This window comes from Lynx rufus, unplaced genomic scaffold (assembly GCF_022079265.1).
Source record: "Lynx rufus isolate CCGP_SWC_20201006 ecotype Redwood Valley unplaced genomic scaffold, mLynRuf1.p SCAF_1, whole genome shotgun sequence".
In the NCBI taxonomy this organism is placed as follows: Eukaryota; Metazoa; Chordata; class Mammalia; order Carnivora; family Felidae; genus Lynx; species Lynx rufus.
The window spans coordinates 92,298,904-92,309,154 of NW_025814823.1; the positions used below are offsets into that span (position 1 = coordinate 92,298,904).

Genomic DNA, 10,251 nt, shown 5'->3' on the forward strand with positions numbered 1-10,251 from the left:
AGTTCGAGCCCCGCGTCAGGCTCTGGGCTGATGGCTCAGAGCCTGGAGCCTGTTTCCGATTCTGTGTCTCCCTCTCTCTCTGCCCCTCCCCTGTTCATGCTCTGTCTCTCTCTGTCCCAAAAATAAAAAAAATAAACGTTGAAAAAAAAAATTAAAAAAAAAAAAGATGGTCTCAAATTAGGTTTTTTTTTTCAGTTATTTATTGATTTTTCCAATTCAGTGGTTATATTAAAAAAATACAAGACAGGGTGGGGTTAGGAAGATAGATGTTGGTAGGGAATTGAGAACTATGTATCTTTTAAAAAATTTGCAATACAAATGATTTCAAATGTTTAGAATATGTTACTTTTATTTCTCCTGTTGTTGGTACTGAGTAAGTATTTCATTAGGGTTATTTAGCTATATGTTGTGTTCTGGTGAGGAAAATATCTGCTGAAACACTTGTTAAATAAGAGGAAAATAAAATGTTTTTTGTGGATTTGCATTCTTAGGTTTTGAGGTTTTTATTTTAAAATACCTTTATTTAGATACGCACAGTAAAATTCACCACTTTAAACTGTACAATCCAGTGAATTTTGACTAATGTATATAATTATGTAACTGTATCACAGCCAGGTACAGAACATTCCCATCACCCTTGGATCATGACAACCACTGAACTGAACTGCTCTCTGTCCCTAGAGTTTTGCCTTTTCTGGAATTTGCTGTAAATGGAATCCTATGCATGTAATTTTTTGTGACTGCCTTATTTCACTTTTGAAATTCATCCAAATTATTCAGTGTATTATTAGTTTATTACTTCTTATTGCTGAATCGTATTCCACTCTTTGGCTCATACCCATAGAATGTTTATCCATTCACCTGTTGATGGACATTTGGATTGTTTCCACTTTTGGGCTGTTGTGAATAAAGCTGCTATAATATTTGAGGGCAAGTCGTTGTGTGTACGTATGGTTTCTATTCTTGGGTAAATACCCAGGAATAGGATTGTTGGGTTGTATGGTTAAGTGTACATTTATCTTTACAAGAAGCTATCCCCACCATTTTCCAAAATGGCTGTACTTTTTTTATTCCCTTCCATCATCTATTGAGAGTCCCATTTACTCCATATTCTTGACAATAGTAATCTCTTTACTGTTGGCCATTCTAGTGGGTATATAGTGATCTCCCATTTTGTTTTTAATTTGTACTTCCCTGATGACTAATGATGGTGAGCATCTTTTTATGTGCTTATTTACCATTCCTGAATTTTCTTTGGTGTGGAGTAGCTGTTCAAATTGTTCAACTTTTTTGGTTGTTTATGGATTGTCTTCTTTATTTAGTAGTAAGATTTAAAAATATATTTCTAGATACAAGTCTTAATTATATATGTTTTGCAGCTTTTTCTAATAGGCTGTGCCTGCATATTCATTTTCTTAACAGTGTCTTTTGAAGAGCAAGTGTTTAATTTTGATAAAGTCTACCATATCTATTTTTTTCTATTTTGGTGTCATCTATTTTTCTATTATGGTTCATATTTTTTGTGTTCTAAGACGTCTTTGTTTAACTCAGGATTACAAAGTATTTCTCCTAGAAGTGTGACAGTGAGAGCTCTTATATTTAGGCATATGATCTGTTTTGAGTTAAGTTTTGTTCATAGTATGGGTGAATCAAGGATCATAATTTGTCATTTGCCTATACAATTGTTCTAGCACCATTTATTGGAAAGATTCTCCTTTTCCCATTGAAATTATCTTGGCATCTTTGTCAAAAATCAATTGACTGTAAATATGTGGTCAATTTATTGGACTGTATCCTGTTTCATTGATCTGTATACTACTTCTCTGTTTTTGCCTTTGCTACGGTAGTTTGATTATAGTAGCTTTATACTAAGTTGAAACCAGTTAATTTTTTTCTCCAACTCTTTTGTTCTTTTTAAAAATTGTTTTGGGGGGCCTGGGTGGCTGAGTGGGTTAAGTGTCCAACTTCGGTTCAGATCATGATCTCATGGTTTGTGAATTTGAGCCCCACATGAGGCTCTCTGCTGTCAGCACAGAGCCTGCTTCGGATCCTCTGTCCTCCCCTCTCTCTCTGCCCCTCTTCTGCTTGGTCTCCCTCTCTTTCAAAAATACAGAAACATTCAAAAAATAATAAAAAAAATTGTTTTGGTATTCAGGGTGTTCTAATGGTCTTTCATATAAGCTTTAGAAAATGCTTGTTAATTTCTACAGAAACATATTTTGGTATTGAGTGGAATTGCATTGAATTTGTAGATCAGTTTGAAGAAAATTGATAACAGTTTTTAGTTTTATAATCTATTAAGTGTGGTATATATATGCATTTCTTTTGATATTCTTTAATTTTTCACAAGTGTTTTGTAAATTTCAGAGTTCAGGTATTACACATTTTTTTGTTAAGTTGATCACTAAATATTTTATATCTTTGATGCTGTTTGTAAAATTTTTAATTTCTAGTTGTTCATTGCTATGATTTAGAAATACATTTGACCTTTGTATATTTACCCAATATGCCGTGATCTTACTTCATTTATTAATTCTGTTTGCTTTATATGAGATTTCTCAGTACTTTCTACATGGATAACCATTTCATCTATTAATAAAGGTAGTTTCACTTTTTTCCTTTCCAGTATTGATTCTGTTTATTTTTTTTTCTTGTCTGTTCTCTCTAGCTAGAACCTCCAGTAAAATGTTTAATAACAGTGTTGAGAACAGACCTTTGAGGGAAAACAACCCCCCCTCCCAACCCCCATCCCTCATTAAATCTGTCACCACTTATCATAATGTAACTGTGGGATGTTTCTTTTTGGATTTAGTTTGCTGAGAGGGTTTATTAGGAATAAATGTTGAATTATGTTCAGTGCTTTTTTTGTCTTTACATCTGTTGAAATGATAACACAATTTTTTTTCTTCTATTAATAAAGTGGGTTTTGTTGACTGCTTTTCTAATGTTTATACCTCGCAGGATCATGACATATTATGGTGTTAAATATTAATGGATTTGATTTTGCTTAATCAGAACTTCTGTTAAATTTGGGATCTTTGTTCATGAGGGATATTCTATAGTTCTCTTGTGTTATTTTTGTATTGTTTTGGTATCAGGGTAATGCTGGCCTCATAAGATTATTTGGGAAGTTTTCTTTCTACTTCATTTTTGCAAGAGATGCATAGGATTGATATGATTTTTTCCTTAAATGTTTGGTAGAATTCACTACTGTAGCCATTTTTTAACTTTCCCTAGTATATCTTGAATTAGTTTTATGCCACCTCAGGTATAGTTTGAGAACCTTGCAACAGTGTATTTTTATTTTACCCTTTAGTTCTTTGTGTTACTTGTCTCATACGTTTTATTTGTATATTTGTTATACTTGCTGCAGTGTATTGGTTTTTTTTTACTTCATAGTAAATTATCTTGTACCAAAAGTCAGAAAAATGTGTTTTATATTTACTAAATATTTACCATTTCTTGTGTTCTTTATTCTTTTGTGTTGATGAGGATTTCTATCTTGGATCATACGCTTCTGTCTGGAAACTTTCTTTGAACATTTTCTCTGGTACAGATATTCTGGAAATGAATTCTTTAAGCTTTTGTCTGAAAAACCATTTTTCACTGTTATTTTTGGAAGCTATTTAAAAATTTTTTGTAATGTTTATTCATTTTTTGAGAGAGAGAGACAGACAGACTGTGAGTGGGGGAGGGGAAGAGAGCGAGGGAGACACGGAATCTGAAGCAGGTTCCAGGCTCTGAGCTGTCAGCACAGAGCCTGACATGGGGCTTGAGCTCACGAACTATGAGATCATGACCTGAGCCAGAGTTGAAAGCTTAACCGACTGAGTCACCCAGGCGCCCCAAAAGCTGTTTTTACTGTGTATATAATTCTAGGTTGACAGTGGTTTTCTTTTGTTACTGCAAAGATGTCACTCCATTATCTTCTCGTTTACATAGTTTCTGAGGGAGGTTTACTATCATTTTTGTTTCTCTGTATATAATGTTTCTCTGTATATAATGTATCTTTTTCCTCTACCTGCTTTTAAGATTTTCTCTTTATCACTGGTTTTCAGCAATTTGATTTTGATATGTTTCTATTTGTAGTTTTTTTAAATGTTTTTTCTTATTATGAGAACTTTTTTTAATTTTAATTTTTTTAAGTTTATTTACTTATTTTGAGAGAGAGAGAGAAGGGAAGAGGCAGAGAGAGAGTGGAGAGTGAGAGAGAGAATCCCAAGCAGGCTGTGCACTGTCAGCACAGAGCCCGACATGGGACTTGAAGTCACAAACTGCAATATCATGACCTGAGCTGAAACCAGGAGTTAGAAGCTTAACTGGCTGAAGCACCCAGGTGCCCCGTTTGTAGTTCTTATTTAATCTATGTATTCATAGTTTCCATCAATTTTGGAAAAATTAAGATAATTATTTCTTCACGTATTTTTTATGTCTCATTGCTTCCCCCTCCTTTCTGGGACTAGGGATATACAAGTGCAAGACCACTTGATACTATACCATAGGTCACTGAGGCTGTCTTCATTTTTTTCAATTCTTTTTTGGTTTCTTTGTTTCATTTGAGATGGTTTCTCTGGCTATGTTTTCAAGTTCACTGATGTTTTTATTTGTAGTGTCTCATCTGCTGTGCATTCTTTCTAATGTATTTTTCACTTTAAATATTATATCTCCATCTCTAGAATGCCCTTTGGGCCTTTAAAAAACACTTTCCATTTCTCCTTTAAGGCACATGCATGTTTACTTTACCTTCTTGAACACAGTGAATATATTTATAATAGCTGCTCTGACATTTTTTTGTCTCCTAATTCCATCATCTGTCAGATGTGAATCTTTTCCTGTTGGTTCATTTTTTCCCTGGTTATGGATCTGTTCTCCTCCGTTTCTTTGCATTCCTTATAATTTCATTTGGCTGCTAGATTTTTGTTGTATTCCTTTAAGTAGTGTCAGACATCTCTCTGGTATACCACTAAGTAAGTGGCAATCAGTTAAATGTTTTTAAGATTTTTCTTTTAAGTGTTATAGCAGGTCCTGAGCAGATTTTATTCTGGTACTAATTTAGTTTCAGTACTAAGGCATGAGCCTTCTGTGGGCTGATGCCCTATGTATTAACAGTTGTTTCCATTCTGGCTGGGGAGAACATCAAATACTCCGAACCCCGTGTGAGCTCCAGGAATTACTTAGTTTACTGCTTTTGTCTGGATCTTTCCCTGGCGTTAAATCATGTTTTCTCACTCACGTGCAGGTCAGTACTTGTCAGAAACTTGTGGGAACCCTTCTTTAGTTCCTTGGGAACTCTCCTTCTGTGCAAATCTCTTATATCCAGCACACTGCTGTGCAAATTCTAACCCTGGCCTCTCAATTCCAGGCTCTCTCTCTGCAGTTCACTGAGACGGCTGGATTCTGTTTCCCTTCCCTGCACTGTTGCCTGGAAGCTGTATCCAGGCGGGAAGCTGGAGCAAATTTTTGCTTTGTTTTCAGCCTTTGAAAGTGTATTAAAATAGTTTCTGAAAATACATTTGCAATATAAATCAAAGTTTATAATCCCAAATCCTTCTTGATAAGAGATTTTGAATGCTCTGAAAATGAGTGCTTGGTTTTGGCTCTGTAACCTCATTCTGAGGGAGCCTTGTGTAGCTTTTCAGGCACAATGGAGCTATTTGCACTTGTTGGATATTTGGTAAAATACTTTGGTTTATATGTTTATGAAGATGTTATTTAATGGAGCCTATTGATTTTGAAAGGTCAAATTACCTTTCAAGAACTTATGCATTCTTTTATAGGGCTCAAAATCTCCTTCACCAAGACCAAACATGCCTATTCGATACTTCATAATGAAGAGTAGCAATTTGAGAAACCTTGAAATTTCTCAGCAGAAGGGTATCTGGTCTACAACCCCTAGTAATGAGCGGAAGCTAAATCGAGCCTTTTGGGAAAGCAGCATGGTTTACTTGGTATTTTCTGTTCAAGGATCTGGACATTTCCAGGTGAGCCATCCTGAACCAGTAAAATGGGGTTGTTCTGGCTGCAGGTTAGACCACAGAGATTAAAACAAAAACCAAAAACACCCTGGCTTTTTATTGCATCAGAATGCAAGAATGCATTTTGCTTGACAGAATGAGGAATGTATTGTACCTCTTCAGGGGAATGATAATAGGGATCCCTTTGTTTTCCTTGTCTTACCAGAATCTCTTTAGATAAACCATTTCTCCTTCTGAAGGTAACTTTAGATTTACTGTTTTTCAGGTGGATTAAGAGTAATGAGAAGCTTGACTTTTTTGGTAAAATGTTTATTTAAATAGGCAAGCAAGTTAGAATTGACAATCCAGAAACTTGAGTATGTTTCTTAACTCATCTTGACTTGATGTATAATATTTGGAAGTAAAACTTCTAGGTTAGAGTATATCCATTTATCATGGAATAAATGTGGGTTTAGGGCTGTTAATACATTATTTAGAAAATATCTGTTCATACTAAAATTATGTTAGAAGGCTAGAAATGTGCTAATACATCTTTTTTATAAAAAACAACTTCTTTTTGTTTTTGTTAGATATCTATTGTTTTTATATTACACTTTACCTTAAAATTAAAGAAAAAAAATGGAGAGCTTTCTCTGGTAAATTTTATTCAGATATTTAATATCCTCCTTACCTTTCCCCTTGCCCTCATTTGGCCCACAGGGATTTTCTAGGATGTCTTCGGAGATAGGAAGGGAGAAGAGCCAGGACTGGGGCTCCGCTGGACTGGGAGGAGTGTTTAAGGTGGAGTGGGTCCGGAAGGAGAGTCTTCCCTTCCAGTTTGCACACCATCTACTTAACCCCTGGAACGACAACAAGAAGGTCCAGATCAGCAGAGACGGGCAGGTATACGGTGGCCTTTCATATTTGCCTTCCTCTGGTCTCTTGGTTTTGTTTTGCTGCTATGCAGTGGTCCGTTTGAGAGGGAGACGTAGGAGTACAAATTGTATATTCTGTGTGCACACGGGAGACGGTGGCTCAGGTTTGTAAAAGAGTTAGTATAAAAACCTGCTCGTACTGGTGTTTGACAGAGCTCATTGCTTTTTTAACATTTGGTAAATTTGACTTCTCTCCATCATTACGGACAAAGTCTTTCATAAGTTACTTCATGGAGGCTCCTGGTGTCTTAGTAACTGAAGCTCTGATCAAAACGGAGTGTAATTCTGAAGTAATCTCACTGAGGGTAACAACAGCATCTGACATCTTTGTGCCTTTAACTAATGATGCAATATAAAAACAGCTTTTTTATATTTTTGTGACTTGTTTTGTTTCTGTTATGTTTGCTTTGCCTTCATCATTGCTGCTGACATGTATTTTAAGCTGGTTAAGGGGATGGGAATTAACATATATATGGACTCCTGTGCTAGCTGCTTTCCATGAGGTCATTTTTTAATGCATATTGCTTTATTAGCTCAATTTTAGGTAGGAGAAATAGGAGAAATTATTCTAAGGTCACACGGCTAATAATCTATTTAAACCAGTGTGGCTCGCTTTAAATCGCCATATGAAAAGTGTTTGGGTTCTTTTTAAATGCACATCGTATCACAAGAGGACTATAAATGACATTCTTTTCAGTTGTATCAGAATATTTTAATTTTTATTCTATACTAAGGATTTTGAAATAAGCCTAATTCCTAAGATAAGAATATTATATACTCATCATAATTTCTTAACAACCCCCCCAAACATCAAATACGCTAGGTTTCACAGTAAACCTTTGAAAGTTGAAGTGGAGTGGTTTTGGTAAATCTCCATTTAAAAAAAAATTCATGATTTCCACATAGTAAAAAGCTCCAGAAGAACTCCATGGAAATCTCTTTACCGTTTTGTCACAAATAGTTGCTGTATTTGAGGGTTAACTACAATCTTGAAGTCTGGAAGTGAACTTCACAAACCTGAACATAGGTTGCATGATTTTATCATGTTCTGGTAGAAAAATGAAATTCAAAGTACTTCTCTTACATTTCTATCAGCATAGGTTTTGGTGATTAAAAAAAATTCAATCCATTTCCCTTGGTGTTTGTTGTGTGACTTGTGATTTATCCAGGAGCTCGAGCCTCAGGTTGGTGAACAGTTGCTCCAGTTATGGGAACGCCTTCCGTCGGGAGAAAAAGCCACGACTGATTGACCTGAACTCAGGTTACACTATACTTGACTTTGAGTACTGGCAGTATTTATGATTGTTAAGGATATCTTTCAAATTACTTACCCCCCCCTTTTTTTTTTTTAACTCTTTCAGATCTCTTAACTACAGAAGAACATTGCACCTACTTATAACCACTGAATGCACTGACTTCTAAAAACTGAGGTGGAGATAGATGTGTGTGATGAATGAATGGGCTTTTCTGGCTTAATGTTACTTTAGAACCACCATCTTCATATAAAAGAGAAAAGGGTAATTTAAATTTTTATAGTGATCATAAAGAATGATTATGTAATGTTTGTTAATTATATGTTTATACTTGAATAAAATAGTAGCAGGTAACACTATTTGGCACAACAGCAGTTACTTGAAAAACATACTTAATTTGAAGTTAAACATTTCGTTTGTTGAAAACACTGACTCATAACTCTTATTGATGATTTTTTTAATGCAAAGTAAGTTGTTTCCTTTTAAGAAGGGCCTGTATCAGTACCTCTGAGCACCATTTTAGAAGAGCTAAATAACTCTTAAGGTTTGTCATTAAAAACAATCCAATTCTAAAAATGTCCCTTTTAAAAATAGTGTGTGTTGATAAAGGACTATTCATTCTGCCATTTTAAACCTGAGCTACATTACGAAAAAAAAGGAGAGATGTTCTTTTCTCTTTGATTATAAAGTGTAGTAAAATCTGAAGAAAATCAGGGTTCTTTCCTGTCTTTGACTGGATCAGATTTAGTGCTTAGTTTTATTCCTGGTCCTGCATCTTACCCCCTCCTCTCATCTTACAACCTTCACACCTCTCTTACCTGAGCACGGTAATTACGACCTCTCTGCTTTGGCTAGAGAAACTCAGCTTGGACAAGTTAAAAATGTAAACAAATGGTGCATGTTACAAAAAGTGCCCAGCAGTTAGCAGGAGCCTGGTTGGTGTATGTCTTTCAAACGAAAGCCACACCACAATTCAGCATGCCTCCTGCTTGCTTTCCAGTACTTTTCAGGCTCCTTGCGTTTTTGGATTTCTTACTGTTTTGCATTTATGGTTTAATAAACGGGGGGGGGGGTGTAATTTTTGGTAAACCAGTGATAGTGCCAGCTCTCCTGTTTCCTTGTCTTCTCAGGATTATTTGATCTCTTTACCACCACTCTGTAAAGTTTCCCCAGTGGCTTTTTGAAGGAAAATAGAGGTACAGGGAAATACGGAATGAAAGAAATGTCTTGGTTATTGAGCTCTAAATAGAACAGCTTTGATAGCACTTCTCATGATATATTTGGGTTATTGAAGAAAAACCAACATGAATCTAATTTAAAGGCAAGAAGAAAACTCTTAAGGCTTTTTTGCTTCTGCATTTGAAAACAAAGAAGTGAAAAGTCCTGGGTCAACATAAGATCTTGGGAACCCGTCTTTTTCTTGGAAAGTATTGTGTGTTGGTGCGGTAGTTTAGAATGGCAGCTGTGAATTTTGCCTGTGTTTGTCGTTACTGGCTTTTTGTTGGTTTGTTTTATACTTTGAGATACACTTGTAAATTGAGCCTATGTGAATTATGTTCTGCTGTATGTGTATTACAGGTTTTTTTTTTCCTATTAGAGCAACTTGTGTTTTTTTTCTCCTGATACTGTATATACATTTTGTTTGGGTATATATTTAACAGTTTATGGTATTCTAAATTTGGAAGTGAGAACTTTTAAAAAATAAAACTTGTTTTAATGTCCTTCTGTTTTCTAATATCTAGCCCTGTATGTAAATGATGAGTTTGTTGATATTTAAAATGAACACAATTTGAATGTAATTAAAATGCTGTTTTTGGAAGAGATGAACTTTAAATATACTTATTAAATGAAATTCTGTTAAATTATTTAGGTCTTGTTATTTCTGATGCTCTATAATAGGGCTTATCAATAATATCCCTTGAGATATTATTAATGAGTTTCAAACACCTTGAAGAATACTAAATTGATATATAGAAGGTGATGATTTCACATCAGTATCTCTTTCTTGAAAAAATTTGCCTCATTACCACAAGGGGATGGAAAAAAAAGCTCAAGATGTGTTCAACATAAAATCTTTTGAATATGATAAACTACGCAGCCATTCACCTT

General features: G+C 35.0%; 1 protein-coding gene across 1 annotated transcript in view; it reads left to right on the forward strand.

Annotated features, from left to right (window-relative positions):
• The window catches only part of YTHDC2 (YTH N6-methyladenosine RNA binding protein C2), a 71,550-nt gene extending 61,543 nt beyond the window's left edge, over nt 1-10,007 (forward strand). Inside the window, exons 27-30 of the mRNA XM_047083466.1 lie at nt 5,778-5,981; nt 6,675-6,857; nt 8,059-8,150; nt 8,251-10,007. Of these exons, the coding sequence (XP_046939422.1) occupies nt 5,778-5,981; nt 6,675-6,857; nt 8,059-8,139 (468 nt within the window). The 3' untranslated portion in view covers nt 8,140-8,150; nt 8,251-10,007. The remainder of the gene's footprint in view (nt 1-5,777; nt 5,982-6,674; nt 6,858-8,058; nt 8,151-8,250) is intronic.
• The last annotated feature ends 244 nt before the right edge of the window (nt 10,008-10,251 follow it).